The sequence below is a fragment of the Hemicordylus capensis genome, chromosome 2, assembly GCF_027244095.1.
Source record: "Hemicordylus capensis ecotype Gifberg chromosome 2, rHemCap1.1.pri, whole genome shotgun sequence".
NCBI classification, from domain to species: domain Eukaryota; kingdom Metazoa; phylum Chordata; class Lepidosauria; order Squamata; family Cordylidae; genus Hemicordylus; species Hemicordylus capensis.
In genome coordinates, this window is record NC_069658.1 from 54,022,835 (window position 1) to 54,045,905 (window position 23,071).

At 41.2% G+C, this 23,071-nt stretch overlaps 1 protein-coding gene across 11 annotated transcripts in view; it reads left to right on the forward strand.

Moving 5' to 3' along the window:
- XRCC4 (X-ray repair cross complementing 4) overlaps positions 1–19,653 on the forward strand; it is a 197,554-nt gene extending 177,901 nt beyond the window's left edge. For all 11 annotated transcript variants that reach the window (XM_053296240.1, XM_053296232.1, XM_053296239.1 and 8 more), the window contains one exon: positions 19,392–19,653. In XM_053296240.1, the coding sequence (XP_053152215.1) occupies positions 19,392–19,503 (112 nt within the window). In that variant the 3' untranslated portion in view covers positions 19,504–19,653. The remainder of the gene's footprint in view (positions 1–19,391) is intronic.
- The last annotated feature ends 3,418 nt before the right edge of the window (positions 19,654–23,071 follow it).

Below are 23,071 nucleotides of genomic sequence, written 5' to 3' on the forward strand. Positions count from 1 at the left end.
TGGTATTGCAGCAACAAAAGAGTATATAGTGAAAAATATAGGTTTGCTTAGGATTTGTGACTTGGGGGGTGGGATGAGGAATAATGCAAATATCCTGAATTCAGTGCCTTAATAACATTAATAATATAATAATAATATTATGAGATATAATTATCTCATTATATTCATACAGGGAGGGTGAATCTATAGGTTTGTGCACAAGACAAGCATGTGAAAAACAATATATGACTACAAAATCCTTGTAGATTTTTGTGAGAAAGGTATGTGATTTGGAATACTCACAAGTAATGCATGCCCTTTAAAAGGGTAGCTGTTTTTTCAAGGGATTGCCTTTGTTAATTTCCTATACAATACTTACAGTTTAGGGCCCAAAATGGCAATACAGAAAGGTGTCATCTGGATGCAACTATAGCTGCTTTTGGAGGCTCAAATATGTGACCAATTGTTTCTCCAATTGGACATCTTCATAATGCTACACCTAAGTCCTCTTCTTACCTTGTAACCAAACATGTAAAAGGGAGAATGGGACCTCGCCCACTGGTCGGTTCCTAACTCCCACATGTTCTGCAGAAAACACAAACTATTTGATAGGCTTTTTCATGCACTCAAGAATCTTACATGAACAGGATTCTCAGAGATCAGGGAGCAGGCTGAGAGGGCACAATACCCACACATGCATAGAGTGGGTTCTGATGACCATCGGTAAGTACTTACCAAGTCAGTAGGAGAAGAACTGGCAAGTGCAAAGAGCACACTCAATTCTCCCATTGGGCATGTCATCTGAACCCACCAAATCCAGTTACCAATCTTCTCTGCCCAACATTTTACCAAAATTCTCCACGCGACTTACAGATATTGGGGACCAAGTCAGTAAATGTCAGGCAGTGAATTTCAGTAACCAGATTTGGGAGGGTACAGATGGCACATCCAACTGGAGTGTGTGCACTTTGTGTTAGCCAGTTCCTCTCCTTTCAACTTATTAAGTACTAACAGATAGTTTCTGAACCTGCCCATACATCCAGCTAACATAGTTTGAAGGTGAGAAGAGGATTTTGAAAAATTTTGAGGCAGAATTCCATCACTAGGTCAGTACTGTGTGTGTGTGTGTGTGTGTGTGTGTGTGTGAGAGAGAGAGAGAGAGAGAGAGAGAGAGAAGTGTTATGAAATGATAAGCTTTCAAATAGCCAACCTATACCATGTGATGTGCTTAATATGCTATGCTAGTTTCCTGGTTTCAGATGGTGTGTGGATACATAGAGATTTGACTTTTTTCATGTCATAACAATTGCAATCAGAGAAATTTAAAAAGCAACAATGTGGAAAACATTCCATGTGGTTCTGTCATCAGTCTTTAAGTAAAGTTCTTGTAATCAGAGCAATGTTTATATATGTAGATTCTAGGACTGCAATCCAATGCTTAATGTCCCTGAAACTTATTTTCTCACCATTTTCTAAAACAACTTCACTCTACTGGACTCAGTCTCTACTCCTTAGCAAGTGAATTTTGTTAATTTGAGCCATGATTAAGCACTCTCTAGGGGTTTTTTCCCTTCATCAGATATTACAGCAGTGTATAAACTCGATGCCATGCTTTCATATATAACATTTTTCATTATATATAAAACAGGTTTTATAATGTAAATAGTGGCACACTCCTAGTTAATGAAAGACAGCAAATGAAAGCTCTCACTCATGCTGAACCATAAACATGCAATTGCTATTTATTCTTTGGAAGAGGAAATTTAAGGCCTCAAGATGCATGACAAGATGCCAGCCCTTCTTCCTGTTTCTCTGTACTGCATGTGGGGGGGGGGGAGGCGAGAAGAGAGGATGAAACCCCCCTGGGTTTTCAGATTGGGGCCCTGTAACTAATAGCCTAAGGTGAGGAGACATTAGTGCTTTGATTTATCTGTGTAATACTCTGGTTTATTCTATTTGGATTGCATCTGGCTCACATATGCATTGAGAGTTATTTATTTATGAATATTTCCATTTATATCCTGTCTTTCCACCAGAAATAGGCCCCAAGGCAGCTTACAATAAAACCAGCAGAATAGCCATTATAAAACAATAAAATTAAAGTCTCACTTTAAATGAGTAATTTAAATTTGATTGACATCTCAGTTCTCCTAATGAAATTCCCATTGTTCTTCTTTGTGTTGCAGTCCTAAACAGACATTCTTTCTAAAGCTCATTCATATGAGTACGTTCAGTTAGTTTCTTTCATTTAAAAATGCCCTCCCCAAATGAAAGTTTTTCACTATCCTATAATATGCAGACGAAATCTGTTGCCACATCATAAGCACAACTAATGACACATTTCCAAGTAGAAAGGCTTGCAGCTAGGATTGCGGCTACTGGGAAAGTGAAAGGGCTGGGGACAATGAAGGCAGTTTAAAGTTTCTAGGAATCTGTAGACTGCCTTTAGCAAGCACTAGACACAGTACTCAAAATCAGCCTCCCCCCATCCCCCTGTAGAGAAAAGCTTTGCATTCCCAAAAGTATGAGCTTCAAGGTGGCACTCTTATGGATATCCACTGACTTAGGATAAGTCCCATTGAACTGAGTGGAACTTTGATTCATTGATTCATTAAGTGCCGTCAAGTCAGTGTCGACTCTTAGCAACCACATAGATAGATTCTCTCCAGTATGATCTGTCTTCAACTTGGCCTTTAAAGTCTCTCAGTGGTGCATTCATTGCTGTCGTAATCAAGTCCATCCACCTTGCTGCTGGTCGTCTTCTTCTCTTTCTTTCAACTTTTCACAGCATTATTTTGACTTCTCGAGGGAGCTGGGTTTTTGCTTAATGTATTCAAAGTATGATAGTTTGAGCCTGGTCATTTGTGCCTTGAGTAAAAATTCTGGATTGATTTGTTCTAGGATCCATTTGTTTGTTTTCCTGGCTGTCCATGGTATCCTCAAATGTCTTCTCCAGCACCAAAGTTCAAAAGCATCAATGCTTTTTCTATCTTGCTTCTTCAGAGTCCAACTTTTTCATCCACAGAGTGTCACAGGAAAAACCATTGTCCAAACAATTCTAATCTTTGTAGACACATCACGGCATCTAAATAACATTTCTAATCTTTGTAGACGCATCACAGCATCTAAATAAACCTTTCCAAGGCCTACATTGCAACCCTACCAAGTGCTAGTCTGCAGCATATTTCTTGACTGCTGGATCCTTTACTCTTGATGGTCACTCCTAAAAGGCAGAAGCTATCCTATACTTCAGTGTCTTCATTATCAATTCTGAGGCTGGTTGCTGTACCCATTGTCCTTAGTTTAATCTTCTTTACATTTAGTCATAGCCCCATTTTTTCACTGTGCTCTTTGACTTACTAGATCTTGCAGATCATCCGCATTCTCAGCTATCAGAGCGGTGTCATTAGCGTAGTGCCGGTTATTGATGTTTCTTCCTCCAATTTTAAAACCACACTCATCTTCTTCCAATCCAGCTTCTCTCAGTATATGTTCAGCATATAAGTTGAATAAATAAGCATAAAGTATACAGCCTTGTTTTACCCCTTAGCCGATCTAGAACCAGTTCCGTTCACCATGTTCCGTCTGGACAGTGGCTTCCTGTCCTGTGTATTGGTTTCTCATGAGGACAATGAGATGTTCTGGGACACCCATTTTCCTAAGGATATTCCATAACTTGACATGGTTGCTGCAATCAAAAGCTTTTCTGTAGTTAATAAAGCACATATTGACTTCTTTCTGGTATTCTTTGGCTTTCTCAATTATCCAGCGTACATTAGTAGTGTGCATGGTTTTGGTTCGGGGCCATTGGTATGACCGCCGGACCGGTTCAGAAGTCCGGAGGTTCGGGGGGCTGTAACTTTAAGCGGGGGGGGTTGTACTTACCCCCCCGCGCCGCTCTTCCCCCTCTGGCGCTGGTCCGTTCAAATGTCTTCTGGGGGCAGCAGGGTTCCTCCCTGCCGTCCCTGCCCCCGTCGTCGTTAGTTTAGGAGCCAGAGTCTTGGACTGAGCAGAAAACTGGAAGAGAGACGAGCGCTGCAAAGCCTTTTAAAAAGAGACTTGAGGAGGTTAAACGTTTTTAAAAGAGACGAGCGGCTTGCCGAGCGCTAGCGGCGTGCATGCGCCCTGCGCGGCGTGCGTGCTCGTCTCTGACGCTGCCGCACCGCATACGTATGTGTAGCGCGCGCGGCAGCGTCAGAGACGAGCACGCGCGCCGTGCAGGGCGCATGCGCGCCGCTAGCGCTCGGCAAGCTGCTCGTCTCTTTTACAAACGTTTAACCTCCTCAAGTCTCTTTTTAAAAGGCTTTGCAGCGCTTGTCTCTCTTCCAGTTTTCTGCTCAGTCCAAGACTCTGGCTCCTAAACTAACAACGACGGGGGCAGGGACGGCAGGGAGGAACCCTGCCGCCCCCAGAAGACATTTGAACGGACCAGCGCCGGAGGGGGAAGAGCGGCGCGGGGGGGTAAGTACAACCCCCCCCGCTTAAAGTTACAGCCCCCCCCGTGCCGGTCCAGGGGGGCTCCGGACCATGCACACCCCTAGCGTACATCAGCAATGATGTCTCTTGTTCTTTGGTCTTTTCAGAAACCGGCTTGAACATCCGGTATTTCCTTTGCCACATAGGGCTCTAATCTGTGTTGGATGATCCTGAGCATTCTTTTGCTAGCATGTGAAGTTAAGGATATTGTGCGATGGATTGCGCAATCCGCTACATCTCCTTTCTTTGGTATGGGTATGTAGACTGACATCTTCCAATCTGCTGGCCACTGTGTCGTTCTCCAAATTTGCTGGCATAGTTTGGTTAGAACCTTGACTAGTTCTTCTTCTGTTGCTTGCCATATTTCTGTAAATATGTAATTAAGTTCTGTGGAACTTACTTCTGAGTAAAGATTCATTGGATCATTTTTCAGCCTACAACCTTTTTCTCTGCTGCAATTTTCCATTAGATAGTAGGCTTTCAGATCATATCAGCATTATCAGTACTAAAGCTCTCCCCTTTCATCTTCAATGAAAATTGAAGGTTCTCCCTACCTTCTTATACTTTTTTACCCCCTTCATTAATTGCCTCCAATTAATTTCTTCCTTCCCATTCATTTTTCTCAGTGGGTGCTCTCTTAGTGCTGCTTAGTTCATTGCTTTTCTACAAATATTATATTTACCCAAACCGAAGACTACTTTGAATTTAAGCCATCCCCCTTAAAGTAGAGGTTAAATACAGGTTATACCTGCATTTACTCAAAAGGAACAGGACTGTGAATTTAAGATGTCCTCCCAATTTCTAATATCAAAAAATTTGGAGAGAGAAAACTATTCTTGGATTCAGGTAAATACAATTTGCTAGAAGCAAAGGTAGAACAGTGGTTCCACATAGTATTTTCCACCAGAGATCCTTCTATAGTGCTTACTCAGAAGTAAAACTCCTCCATGTACAACACACACAAAACCATAATTTTTGTATTTAAAACCATAACTTTTAAACTTATTGTGCAATACCCAGAGCCTTTGGATGGGCCAGTCTAGAAATGTGATAGATAGGCAGGTAGGTACGTAGATAGATAGATAACTTCACAGAAATGCCAAAGAAGGTTCAAAGTATGTTTTAGGATAAAGACAGCTTTGTGGGCCAGCATTTATTGATTTGTTTGTTTGTTTGATTGATTGATTTTACATTTATAACCCACTCTTCCTCCAAGGAGTCCAGAGTGGTGTACATAGTCATGTTTAGCCTTACAACAACCCTGTGAGGTAGGTTAGGCTGAGAGATAAGTGACCCAGAGTCACACAGTGAGTTTCATGGCTGAATGGGGCCTTCTCAGTTCTAGTTCAACACTATTAGCATTTAGTGTTGTTCATCAGGCAACCTGTAGGCTTGTAGAGTAAATCATAGAAAAATCTGCCATCAAGCTACAAAAATCTGAAGAAACAGTTAAGCTAACCTGGCAAAATGATCATACTGACCACAGATTGAGAAGAAGATACCAAGAACTGCTAGAATGCTTATTAAGAGAGGAGGGAGAGTCTGTGAACTCTTGCCCAGGAAAAGGTTGGAGAAAAAAAGAAAAGGGTGACAGAGGGTAAGTGACTGAGAAGGCCCAAAATTATGAAAATGTAAACAGCTTGGGTATAAAAGGGAGAGTCACCCTGTGTCCTGGGTCTTTTTCCTCTGAACACTGCCCATCTATTTGGACTGATGGGGATTAGACCTGAGCTTGAAAGAAGGTAACTACCAAGGGCCCCTTGGAAACCTGTATGGCTTGTTCAAGTTATTAGGGACCTAATGCGGATGTGACTGTTAAATTATAACTTTTTGCTTCTATGGCTTTTGTGCTAAGTAGATTTAAAAGAAAACTTTGCAAATTCATTTGACTCCTTGAAGTCACCTACAGGCACTATTGAGAAAGAAGAGTAGGGTGGGGCTCCTCTAACATTAAAATAAAAGTGAATTAAATGAGATGATCCTCCTAAAATTGCTGGTTTCTTACTTTGAAAAACCTTCTCAAACACAGCAAAAACTTAATTAAACAAAAAGATTGGCAACCATTTAAATATTTCAGAATACATAAACAACTTTTGAAACAGAAATCTGAACTCTGAATTTGAAATCTGAAAAGTATATCTGAAGAAAGGCAGGGAATACAAGATGGCTGATGTCCTAACTAACAAAGCATGTGCATAAACAGCAGCTTTGAGCACACTGTAAGAGCGCCTCTGTAGCTCTGTGTGTTCCCTTATGCACACATTTTGTGGAGTGGAACAAGTTGACACCTTCTGGGACATTCTCTTGTGCTCCCAAAATCCTCTGTCACACTGGAATTATGTTGCTGCTCTCAGCAACACGTTTCAAAGGACTGTGACAAAGGGCTTTTAGAGCCCAAGAGAGTGCTCCGGGAGAAGTGCCCATATGCTCCATTCTGCAAAAAAAATGCATGTAAGGAAACCCAAAGAATTGCACGGACAGTCAGCTGTATGTGTGAAGGTGCTGTTAGAACATAAAAACAACTAGATCAAGTCAAAGGCCTATCTAATCCAGCATCCTGTTTCATACAGTGGCCCACCAGATGTCTCTGAGAATCCCACAGGCAAGAGGTGATGACACCCCTTCTCTTTTGCTGCTGCTCCCTGCAACCAGTATTCAGAGGCATTGTGCCTCTGAGGCTGGAGATGGTGTTAGCAGCTACGCTTATTCTACCCGGCTCCTAGCAGCCTCCCTGTTTGCAGTTGCATCTCCAGGCTTGGAGATTGCACTTTGGATATGCTCAGGAGCTGCAGCACAATGTGAGCTCTCAGGTGAGGAGAGCTGGTCAGGGGCGTAGCAAGGTTGGAATGGGCCCAGAGACGAGATTTTAAAATGCCCCCCCCACTCAAAGTCCAGGGCCTCCGCACACCCCAGGCCCCCAAGGATTTAAGTCTGATATTCCAAAATAAGTATGCTGCCTGGAAATACATTTCACTGAATACACACACGCACACGTCACAATATATCGTGATATACATTGAGTACTATACATTTGTTTTACTTTTAATGCCTAGAACACACTAGAAAGATGAATGATTAAAATGGCCCCCTCGCTGCAGATTAGCAAAGGAGACTTTCAACCATGCAGGGTGAGCCTATGTTTGTTTTCTCAGAATTCTGAACAAATTCAGTCAAGTTTGATTCCAGGAGGTTTTTCACAGGAGGCTTTTAAAACCCTTTAACACACATCTCCTCTGGAATAGAGGTGCTGCATTCACATGTTGGCGAGATTTACCCTGAAATCCCTGCAAGTTATTGGGGAGCAGTTCACACACAAGAAAAATAAAATAAAATAAAAGCACAAGACTTGTCCCCATAGCTAAGCAGGGTCTGCCCTGGTTGCATATGAATGGGAGACTTGATGTGTGAGCACTGCAGGACATTCCCCTCAGGGTATGAAGCCGCTCTGGGAAGAGCATAAGGTTTCAAGTTTCCTCCCTGGTTTTTCCAAGATAGTGCTGAGAGAGAGTCCTGCCTGCAACCTTGGAGAAGCCGCTGCCAGTCTGTGAAGACCATACTGAGCTAAATAGACCAATGGTCTGACTCAGTATATGTTCCTAGTTTATGGTACATTTGGGGACAGGTCACTTAGTTGGCAGTGGGCTAGTCACCCTAGATTTGGCTGCAAACAAAGTGAATGGGAACAGGGATAAGATGCACCCCCCTCTCCCTATGTGGGAGCCCAAACTAAGTAGGCTCAAGTGTTAATTGAGCCTGAGTTTACTGGCATCCAAGGCCACTCTAAACTTAGAGTGAACTACCTCACTCCTTTCACAGGAGGTAACAACATGCTAACGAGCCGATTATGCCAAGCAGGAAGAAAGGCAGATAAGGCAGTGAGGCAACAGTCTCCTCATCACAAAGAAGATGAGTCAGTGACATAGACCTAGAGGTGTACCCACTGAAATTATTGATAGGACTACTGGAGAGCCAATCCCAACATGGATATTCTCTGATGCACCTGCATACTCTGATTTTCACACAAAAGGCGTTTCCCACAGTTACACCCAGAAAGAATGATCAGTCACAATGCATTCCGTCTAGACCCACCCTGGCCCCTCTAATCAGCAAAGTACAACAGCAGGAATGTGACCCCGAGGCACATTTTGGGATATAAGTATTCTCAGTTCTATGACCCAGTGTATGCTCCCTTGTGGTTTACACTGGGGACTCCATCAGGCTCTCCCTACAACCTTTGTGCTTCCTTGTATACTCCACCATGTACTATACTTGGGACTCCAACCAGTGATCTCCATGCTCCCTTTAATGCTATACTTGGGACTCCATTGGGCACTGCTTTTGCACTCCTGCAACCTACAAAGAGCTTGAAATCACTATCTGGATCGACCCATGTGCCAATCCATCCAGCTTGCTTTGCACCCACGGAGAAACCCTTCATGTGGGCATCCCTCCCTCTGCTCATCTCCACAACTCTCCTGCTTCCTCGCCACGCTGAAGGAGTGAGATTCTGCAGCCCAGAAGCCCCATCATCTAAAGAAGGTGAAGGTGAACGCTTGCACCACTCTTGGGCCCCCGATCTATTGCTTTCTTACATCCAAGCTACCCCCAACTCTCAAGCCTCTTTTTTCTTGCCCTCCTGGGATCTCATATAAATTAGACTTTAAGCTAAAATGCCTCATTGCAGTTGGTTTACTTAGGAACATATTTTTATTAGACTAAGTTAAAACACCTCATCATAGTAGATTTATCTGGAAATGTATTTTTATTTGCTTTAACACACAATTCTCTTCCTGTACCCCCCCTCACTAAAATAAATTCTTTTATATTTTGAAACTATAAATTCATCTCAATCCAGTCATTTATTGTGTCCAAACATTTGCACAACTTAAAACAGGTGGAGCTGACCCCCTTAAAGAGTTAATTCCCCCACAGAGGCTGAACATTGGGGTGCTGACCAAACACCTCAGGGCCAGTTCCATAAACAGTGGCCTATAGCCACCAGACTAGTAGCCATTGATAGACCTGTCCTCCATGAATTTGTCTAAGCCCCTTTTAAAGCCATCCAATCTAGTGGGCATCACCACATCCTGTAGCAGAGAATTCCATAGTTTAATAATGTGCTGTGTAAAAACGTATTTTCTTTTGTTGATCCTAAGATTCCTGGCCTTCAGTTTCATGGAATGACCCCTGGTTCTAGTGTTGTGAGAGAGGGGAAAAAATTTCTCGCTGTCCACTCTCTCCATTCCATGCATCTTTTAATACTAATTATAGCCACATTTTGCTAGGGTACCAAACACACAATACACAGGACAGAGCTGTATAAAATTACACCTCTGTCGTGTGTATTGTGTGTTTGGCACCCCAGCAAAATGTGGCTATAATCAGTATTAAAAGAGGACTCTAGTCATGAGTCTCTATAATTTAGGGAAATACATTCCCCACTCAGCAACACTAGCCACAGATTGACTTTTTATTGGAGAATGTTTAAAATTGGATTTACAAAAGCGAAGCAGCTGTGAGTAAAGTTCTCAATAAAATACATTCACATAGAACAAAAAGATGTGGTTTTAATTACTATGACACATAATATCCAGCTGTGTGAGAAATATACACATTCACATATACTCTGATGGGATCTGAGCTGTCAGTGACTGATCTGGAGAGAGATCTTGGGGTTGCAGTGGACAGCTCATTGAAAGTGTCAACTAAGTGCATGGCAGCTGTGAAAAAGGCTAATTCCATAATACTATAATGCCCTTATACAAATCTATGGTGCGGCCACATCTGGAGTACTGCATACAACTTTGGTCACCATATCTTAAGAAGGATATTGTAGAACTAGAAAAGGTGCAGAAGAGAGTAACCAAGATGACCAGGGGCCTGGAGCACCTTCCTTATGAGGCTAGGCTATAGCATCTGGAGCTCTTTACCTTGGAAAACTGGCAGCTAAGGGAGACATGATTGAGGTGTATAAAATTATGCATGGAGTAGAGAGGGTGGACAGAGAGAAATTTCTCTCTTTCACACACAACAATAGAACCAGAGGTCGTCCCATGAAACTTCAGGTTGAGAAATTTAGGACCAACAAGAGGAAGTATTTTTTCACACACGAACTGCCCACTGATCGAACCGGTTCGGAGGCCCATAAAATGCCTCCAAACAGGTTCCGTGCACATCCCTATCTACCACCAGGTAAGCTGGTTGTCTGTATTTGTCCTGTACTACTGCAGGTCGGGCAAAATCCTGAACCCCAAGTTGTTGGTAGCATCTAAAGAAGAGAATGAATTCCTTGACAGCATTCTCAGCCATGTAAAGCCAAGGGAAGCAACTCCTCTTGTTTGTCATATCTGGCTTAGAGACAGGATGGAAAGAATGTGGTAGGAGTTGGGGTGAAGACTCCTTTTTTCTGTCTCTAGAATTGGTGTTTAATTTTCCAGGCAATGGATGTTTCCTCCCGTTTCCCCTCATGTCTGTAGTTCTTCTGTCATTTCATCACATCTGCTCCATGAAACGGACAGAGATTTGACTCTTCAAAGACTGAATTTAAACATTCCAGGATCAAACAATGACTCTAGGGTTGGGTGCTGTCACTCTACCAATAATTAATTCTGTAGCTTGATAGAGAGCCTAGAAAGAGAATAGGTGACTCTTCCTGGGATATTATTATACAGCAAGGAGCAAAGTACCAGCCTTGTTGCAATTCATGGAGCATTCCTCTGTCAGTTCTGCCTTTGTTTTCAGACAGGAAACTTGCTTCCAAGTTAAATAATTTACTCTTCACAAGTTTATAAAAAATTCATGGCAGCATTCTCGACAGGAAAAGTCAGACTATTGCAAAAATTGATGGCAACCCTTTGCAGAGGATTGGAGTTATTAACTCAAGATTTTGAACAGCTGTTTTAAACCTTGTGTGCAGGTTATAGACAGGTATCAATTTAATGTGCATTAAAACATTATGTGCATTAAAGGGAGAAAATAGCTTGGCATTGTTGGGACAGAAAGAGATGGATGGGGAAGAGGATGTCAGTTAAGACGTCAAATGTCTCAGAAGTTAAAAGTTAACTTTTCCTATTACTGTACTAGTACTATAATTTTTCTATTAATGTACTCTGCATCACATGAACACAAGTTCTCATCTTAAAAGATTAGGACTAGTATTCATAGAAATGAGTGTGGAGATTTGACACTAGTCAAGAAAGTGCGTCTTTTTCAGGAGACTATTCTAAAACAATACTCTATTAACAAGGAGATTAAAGGTCACATAAGATTTGCCAGTGAGATCAAAGTTCCATCTTAGCTAGTATTCTCCTGTCTCCAGCAGTTGTGAATAAGATGTCCCTGGGAATCTCAAAAGCAGAGCAGGAGGGGGAGGGATCTATTAAAAATGTTAAGAATTTTTTAGAAATTCTGTTTACATCTTGTTCAGAAGCATAGAATTTGCACAAGAGTACAGTTTAGTACTTTTCATATAGAATAAGTACTGAGTTTTCTGTCATGATAATTATTGTTACTTGGTCCTTTGCATGTTGGTGTCATGAATCCATGTATCAGCTTTACATGCAGAAGGTTCGAGGTTCAGTCTCTGGCACCTCCAGGTAAGGCTCTGAAAGGCCCCTGCCTGACACTCTGGAAAACTGCTGCCAATCAGTGTAGACAGTGCTAAGCCACGTGGACCAATGGTTTCTCTCAGTATAAGGCAGCTTCCTAGGTTCCTATACTATGTTCAAGTGGGACACCTTTACTTCAGAAGCTTCTCCTGCAGAGTGAATGACTCCTGACTACATCATGACATCCAAATAGAATACACTTTTCAAACCCTAACATAGTGAGGACTTGGTGTTCCTTATTTGTTTGTTTGTTTGTTTGTTTGCCTCTCCATGAACTAATATCAGCAGTTAATGGAGTCGAATAATGTACAGGGAAGGTTTGTAGGAGGTGATGCCTATCCTGCATATAGTTGTTTCCCTGACCCAGGTAACTGAACAGTCTGGGCTGGGAAGTAGCTGAGCAATAGTGGCATAACTGTGGATACGTTCAAGGTACAGTTCCAGATTAATCTTGTTCCTAAACTCTAGCTTTGGTCGTCAGATTCTGATAGTGATGCCACTAACAGGAATTACAGGCAGAGTATCATATTATGCCGTCCAAGAAGTCAGCTGGACATCCTTAAGGTCAGTCTCATGACCATAACCAGGGTGGGTGGGGGATTGCCTCTTTGGTGCGCCCACACAATCTGCACTGCACAATCCTAGCAATCCTAGTCCAGGCCTCCAGGGATCCCATAATGCACCACACAATGAGCAGGTTCCCCCATGAGTTTGTGACCGGCTCTGTGTGCACTCGGGCTGCATGCAACCCAAGCGCACATATGATCCTAGACCTGGGGTTGCGCCCTCTAACCCCAGCTAAGGGCCGGGGTTAAAAGTTGGGTTAGTGGGGACAGAAGCACCAGGATCAGGAGTAATCCCGCCCTCCACACCAGCAGCCCAACCTAGGCTGGATTGTCCTAGCTTGGGTTGGGCTGCTCGTGTGAATAGCCTCATTGAGTTGGTTCAGGGTGACTAGCTTCTGCAGGTTTTCTGCCATGGGGGGGAAATACCAAACATCATCATACAATTGTAAATGCGATCATCAATGAACTGCAAAATCCTGTCTTGCAGTATTACTAAATTGTTTATAATGTGTTGGCTCTTAAAATCTCTTGTCTAAATTTCTGGGCTAACCAAATAGTTTGTGCTATGTATACTTTTGTGGTTCTGTGACTAAGTAATCAGATCCCTTTGCATCCTACTGAGACAGTGGCTGCAAATATATTTCTCATTCTAGATGTGTGGTCTGGGTCCTTTATGTAGGAATGAGCTTAAGTGTAAATGAACCACAGGAATGTCTGTCACTTGTTAACACACCTCAGGCTTGTGGATATTTTTTTTAATAGTGTACGAGTTTAATTTTCAAAGCTTTAGTTTGTTGATAAGCAAGCAAAAGTGTGTTTAACTGCATAAAATATAAGCTATATATCAACATGTTAATCTTCCTCATGTAATCATAATGAGTATCAACAGACACTTTCCCAGAATGTCAAAGCTTATGTCATTTAGCATATAATGTAGTTAAAGGCTGAATAAAAATGCATATATTAAAGATCATTATACTGGTGGTGTTCAGCCTCCCCCCCCCCACACAATAGTTAAGTGTAATTTAAGCAGAAAATAGATCTTTGTTGATATAAGGTAATCTTGGTCAGTTCTTATTTATGAGTGAAATTACTTTGCATATTTTTTAATGGTTCACAAGCTATATCCAGGCATACACAGTGAATGCATGCTTTTTACCTTCCCCAATTTAAATGTAATATTAACCAATTTAAATGTAATATTAACCTTCAAAACAGCAAAATGTGGCTATTGTAAGATCTTTAGTCTGGAACTCACAGATATGTTTTGCTGAATTAGTATCTTTAGATCTTATTTATGGTGAAATCCAGATGTATTATACCTATTGTAATTCTCATTAATGCAGGTGCAGTTTTTACTTTTGCCAAAGGTTTATGCTGGATACACAGTGCTGAATCCCTTCCTGATCATTAAATTACACAAGGCTCTTTGAAGATGCTTTTTATAAAGAGTGGCTGACATCTAGACAGATGAACTACTGGTGCTATGGGAGAAGCAGTGGGAGTACCAGTGCTTCCCAAGAGCTCCACCGGTGCTTGTGGGGTGATGGGGAGCAAATTTCAGCCACCTCCCCTTCCCTCAGAAACGCTCTGTGCCACCCAAAAATATGTCCTTCAACTATACCAGAGTTAGTTGAACTAATCAGAAGCACCAGTGCTTCTCTTCTAGTGCTTCAATAGTCTGCCTGTCTGCCAGTGTGATTAAGCAAACTCTTCCCTCCCTCTTGGACCCCGCACATATTTACTCCCTAGACAGTCATATAGCCCTTCTCTCTTAATCTTTTGGTCAGAGAAAGGGGAGAAGGCAAACAAGAGTCAATTGTGCCATTTAATTGTTGGGTTGGGTTACATTTTTATGAGGGTTTTTTTCTGTGCTGAAATTTGCATTTTTAATAGAGAAAAAACTGTTCAAACATGTTCGAATTATATGAAAATCAAACAGTCTTGCTATACACAGAGAGAGAGAGAGAAACTTTGTTATCCGCGGACTCATTATCCGCTGATTAACGTATCCGTGGTCGGGCAAAGGACACCTGACTTCGGCATAAGCAGCAGGGGGGACATGTTGACCTCACATACCCGTGGGTTGGAGGTGGACGGAAATGATTGTGGAGGTCATTTTTGGCCACCATTTTGTATCCCACAAGCACTCGGAGCCACAAAATGACTTTTTTAAAAACATTGGGGTTATTTGGGAGCATTCCAGGGGCACAGCACGATGTGGGAGGAGCAGCAAAGCATGTGAAGGAGCTTCCCCTTCCCCCTCCCCCAATTTGGTCAAAAATCAGCATTTTAAAAAATTTCCCTGGAACCTAATTCCCCATTGCCGTAATGCTTTGATATTTGCTGTTTCCATATCCACAGTACAACTGCGGAAGGGGTGTGTGTGTCACACACACACATATTGTCTAAATTCTGCTCTGGACACAGTGCACTACTCACAGAGGCCTACATCTTCTGCAGCGCTACAAGAGTGGAAGAAGGGCTCCACCCTCACAGAGTGGCTGGAGAATAGCTGCATTGAAGCCTTGCTCTGCAGCTCAGCACAGGCAGAAGGGGAGATGGTTTCTGCTTCTCTCCTCTCCCTCAAAAATCCCTTTTCACTTCCAGGAATATGTCCCTGTGGGCTATGTGGCCCTCCGGGATACATTCCCAGCAGCAAAAATTGCATGGAGTTTTTTTTTTTAAGACTCCAGGAAACTGTGCAGTCTCATCATGTAGTTCATGGAAACTACTAAGAAAGCAGTGCAGGCCTTGAGCTATTCCACAAGGCTCAAGTTAATATCAGGGAAACTGTGCAGCAAGCTGTGCAGCAAGCTCAGCTGTACTCCTGTATCAGTACCAGCCAATAGGCTGTGCATTTTTAAAGTATCTGCACTGGTAGTGAGAACTTTACTGCCTCCCCCAACAAAGAGTCACACCCCTTTCCCAATAAGCACATAAAATTTTATTCCTCTCTGTGATAGGGGAGAGAGAGACCATCTGAAAAAACAATGTGGAAATGTTGGATAATTCTCAACACGTTGGATAGAGAAAGTTTCTTGTGGAAAATCTGTCCTTTTCTCACCCTCCTGATACAGTGGAGTGGTTAACAAATAATAAACACAGTAAAGAAGATAACTAACTTGAAGTTCTTTTCCAGTGTAGTTAATATTTCTAAGAACAAGTTTCATAATACATGAACCATGCTACCACATATATCCCACACTGGGAATTGGAGAGCAAAACTCCAGTAAATGTGTCAGCATAGCCTGTGACATGATGGATGTGCCAGCAAGGCAAAAACCAAGTGTTCTATACGTATGCAGATCTTATATAAAGCTTGGCAAACTTTACCTCTGATCTGAAGTGCATTTCAAAGAAAGGACAAAGTTTATTCCCTCTCTTATTATTAAGAGTGGCACATGGCACGTCTGTTTTCTGCAGAGATGTCAATGTGTATCTGGGTTTTGGCTAAAAGTTCCAAGAGCTGTGTGATTCTGAATGTGGTGGCAGGAGGGAGAGCAATTATTTAAATGTGTGCAAACGCAGGAGCGTTTAAGTTACATCATTTGTCACATCACCTCATTCCTGTCATCATCAGGATAGGCACTCCATCACACGGTATAGCTAGTGGGTGCTCTGCTTTCTCTACTGAGTTGTTTCACATCTGCTTTTTCAGTTTTGGGCGGCTCATTTTCAGCTGAGAAAACAAATACAAAGCAATGCAGTTACTTCCTTTCCATTGATGGCCCATCATTTTTACTGTAGTACTGTTAGCACAACCCATCGACAGCTTTAACGTTTTCATATTTGAAGGTGCTAAACTGTGTTGAGGTGAGAAGGAAAGCACATCCCTGGACCGTATCCCTTCTCCCCACTATTAATACTACTTAGGGTTGGTTCAATTCCATTTGCCTCTAATAGGACAATGAGAATTCTTACCGCTTTTCAGATCTACAAAGTGCTTCAAGCAAGCCTATAGTATAATCATCATAAAGCAACAAGGACAGGGCCTTCTCAGTTATTGCCCCCAGGCAGTGGAACTCAATTGTTGATGAGGCATGCATGGCTTCCTCTCTCCCAGTGTTCAGGAGGAGAGTGAGGACTGCCCGTTTTATTCCGGCTTTTAGTCAATGAGTTGTCCCTGCTCTTTTTAAAATTTTTAACTATATTTTGTTCTGTTTTTATATTTTTAATTGAGTTTTATTGTTTTATCTTGTTTTTACATTCTGTTGGATTTTATTGTTTTATCTTGTTGTTGACCACCCTGGGGTCTTAAGATGAGGGGGGGGGGTGTATACGCATGCACGCTAAAGAAGACAAGCAGATAATATAAGTCATACACAAGCTAAAACAACAGTCAGTCTAATTGACACCACAGACTCAGTTACGGCCAGTTTTTAAAAGCTGCTTTTAAAAGGAAGGTTTTAAAGTACTTTTTTAAACGAGTCAAGGAGAGGGACTAACAAAGTCCTCTGGGCATTCTTTCCTGTCAACCGGATCTTTGTCAATGGCGTGGCCCTGGCAGATGGGCAAATGTGGTACAACAGATACCCCAGTCCCAGGCCATGTCGGGCTGTAAAGGTCAAAACCAGCACTTTGAATCTAGCCCAGAAGCAAACTGGCAACCAACGACGCTGCCACAGGATACGCGTTAATATTTTTGTATCAGCTAGTACCCACAAGCATCCTTTAGGCAGCATTCTGAACCAGCTACATGTTACCTTAAATGCGTTTTTTAAATGCAGTGCTAGAGACTGGCAGATTCTCTTTTTAAAAAATAAATAAATAAATAGCAGCTGAAGGTGGAAGGGAGCATTCTGGGTCAGGACCATAGGGACTATTCTTTTCCCATACACAGTTTCATTGCCAGAAATCACTGTCCCCAAGCTGCTGTTTGCCCTCGAAACAGCTAGTTGCTGTGAATAACCTTAGAGATATATTTTGGCCGGAAAGCAGCATGTCTTAAGCATGTCTCCTAAAAATGCATTTAAGGCCATGTGTGGTTTGGCCCTTAACAAGATACACCATACAAATATTTTCATATGCTGGAAATCCCATGCTCCCAGACGAGACGTTTTTCATCTGTGATAGAATACCAACCACACATTGGAAAGCTATTATAGATATATAAACTCTGTGACTTTTTGATATAATCTACATTTTGCTTCCTTACAGTCCAGCTAAGAAATGGACCTTGCTATACAAAGCTCTCTTAACTTTTGTCATAGCAAAGACAAAATGGGCCACGTATTGGAGGACCCATCTCTTGCTGAGTGACTAAGAAGAAAACTTGGACATTTGTAAACTTGGGGAAACTGGCTGAAATTATAATGAAGGTCCCATATTACAGCACTTTCATTACTGGGATGTACATTGTAAAGTAGCATTATTGGGCTTCATGTTTGCTGTTTTATAACTTACTTATTTGTATAATACTTTGTTCTTTTCCTTTTTAAAGATAAAACACTTTTAAAAAAATGGAGTGGGGCAGAAATAGTTCAAGTAGGGCCTTTGTACAACCAGCCATTCACATGGCATCCCTTGATCATACAGGAGGTATCTGCATGGTAGAGAGAGAGGGTTGCTCTGCTCCACCACACTATCCCAACAGCAACTCCAAGTGAGTGTATCAACCAGGACTTACTGGCTGACATCCTATTGAAATTCACACATTAAGAGTCCCTGCAAGGATGCTACAGGAGCCCACACACAGCTTCCCCAGTCCTCCTACATGTGCTGTTGTGTCAGAGGGCAAAGACCACCAGGGTGCCCACACTCCAGAAGCACTCTGTAGGAGAGGAAACACATTACTAAGAGTCAGCAACACGTTTCTTCTCTTATGGAGTGCTTTCAGAGTGCAGACAGCACAGGGTAGGTTTTCACCCTGTGCCACAAGAGCACATGTGTAAGAGAATGGGGGAGTTGCATGCAGGCTCCCATCTCATCCCCACAGAGCTTCCTAATGCATACACTTCTTTAGTTTGGGTTGTCAGTCATTCAGCTTATTATTAAATCTCTTAATAATTTCATTCTTACATTCAGAAATTGGTTGCTGAGTATCCTCAAGCAAAATTGTTTTCAGTTTTTGTATATGTTTTAAACTTGTTTAATGCTATTATTAACCACCCAGAGATGAAAGTTTGGGGCGGTGTACAAATTTGATAAATTAAAAAATAAATAAAAATAAATAGACATATTTGTCAAGAAGCAAGTCATTTTATATGGCACATAAGAGACCAGATAAGCACTGTTTTTGGAAAACACATTTTCTGACATCTAAACGTTTTGTTTAAAAAATCAAATCTTGACATACAGTACTTAGAAGGTAGAGCCCAGGTACTTGAAATTTAGGAATTTATCCAAATGTCAAAATACTAAATAATAGCTATAGATCAGACATAAGGAAAGTAAGAGCCAGCCAAGATTCTGCTATGCCATATAACAAAAACTGATCTACATACAGCTTGTCTATCTTTTACATATACTTGCTGGCTTCTGTTTAATTCTTTACATTGTCACCGCAGGTTAGGTTGTCATTTTCAGTGTCATATGGGAGTGACAAATAAATGCAACCTGAATAATTTCACTGCTGACTTTGCCACTTGAATGATGTCAACAAACAGCACATACACAAGCATTTTTTTCTCTTCTAAATCTGAATGCAATCTCTGAAGAGAATATTAGATTGTTTTTCTTTCTTTCTGTGAGTCTATCTTATTTGTATAAAATAAACAAGATGCAGTTGTTTCAATAAAAAATATCTTTTTTACATTTGTAGACTTGATCCTGCTCCTCCAAAATTGTCAGACAAGCACTTGTCATCAAAAGGAATGCCTTTGGAAACAGAAAAAAACCTTGGTGATCCAGAAGACCTCTTTGATGATATCTAATCTAACCAAACTAGAACTCTTCAAAGTCTCACTACAAATTGTTAAACTCTAATTATCTGTCTAAAAACATTTACAAAGGGTAGATTATATGTACTTTAGGATGACATATAACTATGTTTTATCTATTTCTAATAAAGTTTTTGCATGAGATACCCATAGTGGTTAATATTTTTCACTCAAGACTTTAAAGATTCCGGGCAGTTGATTTGCCTACAGGTGATGTGTGTTAAGAGAAGATGATCTACCCTCAGAATTTGTAGAGGGAATTAGCTAGACCATCACCCAAGTGACAACAGTAAAAACAGTGAATGGAGTGTGAAGATTGCCATCCAGAACCTGGAACAGAAAGGTGCCCTATAACCATATAACATTTTCTGGGATAATAGATAAGATAGATCCAGAAATTAAGGCTGTCAAGGACTTTATAAGTTGTGTCACTCCAGTATATTGGCTATAAACTGGTGAGCTTTTTATCATTTGGTTCCAACTTTTAAAAGTCTCAAGCGATATCTCTAAACAATGTGGTGAACTGACCATCTGTAGGTGCCAATCATGAAGTGATCCAAACTCAGAAGCTAACACAAGACTCACTTCATTGCTAGAACCCTAGAACAAGTTCTGCACAGCATGGGAATTGCCATGTGAGAAGTGTTTAAATAATTATGCACTAAATTACAATCAACTAACACCTTTATTATTAAACATGACACAAATCTTAAACAAGCTTTTAAGTTTCCCAGTTGGTCCAATGGACCAACATGACTATCTGCTATTCTATGCAATATAATCATATTCCCCCCACCCCAAAAGTCATTCTTGCTTCAGACAATCTCACTGCATTTCTTTTAATAACTTCTGATATACCACTTCATGTAACAGAAGGGAGCAAAGTACAAAACCAAAGTCCTTCAGCTATTCAGTATAGCATCTTGGATGTACTTCTTTTCATAGTGAAGATTGTCCTAGAGCAGGCATCCCCAAACTGCGGCCCTCCAGATGTTGATGAACTACAACTCCCAGCATCCCTAGACACAATTTTATGTGGCTGGGTATGCTGGGAGTTGTAGTTCAGCAACATCTGGAGGGCCGCAGTTTGGGGATGCCTGTCCTAGAGCCTGGCACTTGCCCTCAAAGGGAGCACAGGATTGAGTATGCATGGATGGAATATGAATTTAGTTGTTTCTATCTGCTGATTTATGCCACCCTCAATTGTATTATTGCCTTATTGATAAACCAGAGAAGTTTAGTGACAATCTGATCAGCCCTAATTATGCTAGGGTTGTGGTAACTATATTCTCATTTCAATTTTCAGGTTGAAAATTGCAGTTTCTGGATGAGGTAGAAGTGTTTCCTCAAAAATGCACTGATAGTGAAACTATTCTTTTTTCTTTTCTTTTCTTTTTTAAATCATATTTTGATACCATAGTTTCACCTATCTGCTGCTATGGCTCTGGTGCATTTTTTCGTCCTGGCTACTGCTTCTTTCTTCTTCATAGATTATGCAATTGAGTTTATCCCAGCCAATCAGAGATCACATGTGAATGAAATGATGTTGCTACCATTTATGGTCAATCAGACTTAGGTACATAATGATGCAATTGAAGGCAAATAAGCCATTTGTGAAAAAGAGCAAGAGTGTGGAGTGGAAATGAATAGGCAAATCTTTTTGCAGGCATTGGCAAAAATTGTTGAAAGAATGTTTTCAACAGAACCAAAAATGTTTCTGAAATACAGATAGTAGTTTGACCCAGCCTTAATTTGTGCTAGTTGCTACTGGGACAGATGGTACAGTTCAAATCTAGGTAGAAGCAAGAGATTTGCCAAAAATTAACAAGATTATATTTGTTATGTGAAACTCCCACTACAGCAATCACAAGTTTATGCTTTTACATTCTTCACAACTCTTAAGATTTCTGAAGGTTTTTTTTAGTTTAGCTTATCATTCATTTACTGCCAAATTTTATAGCCATCTGTAAATTCCACAATGGTTCAGCTTGCATAACATAGAGGAACCATAGAGGACTAAACAAAGGCTGGGGGGGACCCCAATTATTTTGAGAAAAGACTTTGAAGCTAAGATGTGAAAGTATAGAAATATGGATGACAAACACCACTCTTGCTATACCACAACAGTGTGGAAGGTGCTATACAAAATTCAAAAGGGATAAAGTCCTCTACTAAGAACGCTTACTGAGGTCGTTCACACAATCGAAAACTGTGTTCTACCGAGGTTTGGGAACTGTGTGTACTCCCAATTTTTGATTGTGTGGAAGCAAGGTTAGAGGAAAACCTCGGTAGAAGTGATTATGTGGAAGCAAGGTAGGAGAAAAAGCTACCCAGGTTTTCCTCTAACCTTGCTTCCACACAATCACTTCTACCCAGGTTTTCCTCTAATCTTGCTTCCACACAATCAAAAATTGGGAGTACACACAGTTCCCAAACCTCGGTAGAACACAGTTTTCGATTGTGTGAATGACCTCACTATCTACTTTACACGGATGAGATGTGGCGAAAGAAGGCATCGGTGATTAACAAATAAACAAGCTGTTTTCTCTGATGCCCCTCAGTGTATAACTCTATTTTTAAAATCTTTGGACTGCAGTTCCATATATAGTTACCCATCCTGGAATCCCATTGTTTTCAATCTTCGTGGTGGTGGTGGTGGTGGTGGTGGTGGTGGTGGTGGTGTTTTTCTTAATGTTTGACAAGAAAACATCTGCTCAGATATACATAATTGTCATAATAGTTTGATCATTGCATTTGCAATGATTATATGCATTTTCTTCAAATGCCAGTACAAATGCATTTTATAATCATTGTGGAGTGTTGTTTGGGTCAGAGAAATCTGGGTTCAAGTCTCATCCATGAAGTTCACTAGATTACTGTGGACCAAAGTTTCTTGCAATCTGCCTTACCTCTTTCATAGGGTGATTTGGCAGATAAAATTGGATAACTATGCTCCTTAAAAGAAAACTGGGTTACAAGTGTATAGGAGCCAGCGTGGTGTAGTGGTTAGAGTGTTAAATGGACTCGGGAGACCCAAGTTGTGAGGATAAACATAACCATGTAAACCACTTTGGGCTCCCTGGAGGAAGAGTGGGATATAAAAGTAAAAATAAATATATGTGACAAATGACAGATATTCCTCTTGATGTAAAACATTTTCATGAGTTTGACTCTTACTGTTGGGCAACAAGTCTCAGTATCTTAGCTAATTTTCTTCTTCTCAAAAGCGGACACAATGACATGCAGAAGCTGTATCCAGATAATGTATCCAGATAATGTACCCCATGCAGATAATTTACCTCATAATCCACGAGGGTTCCATTCCCTCATATTACCATGGGGTAATGAAACCGTGGATAATGAGTAATTGAGTCTATGGGTCCAAGAGGCTTAGGTTCCCGAAATTCAAGGGAGGGGGACACAAAAGCACCAAAAAAACACAGAAATGAGCCAAATAAAGTGCCCTACCATGCTCCACACAGAGTACAGTAGGGCACTTTATTTGGTCAGCTTTTGTGTTCATCTGGGGGGTTCAAGAGTCCAAGGATGCTCCCCCGAGTCC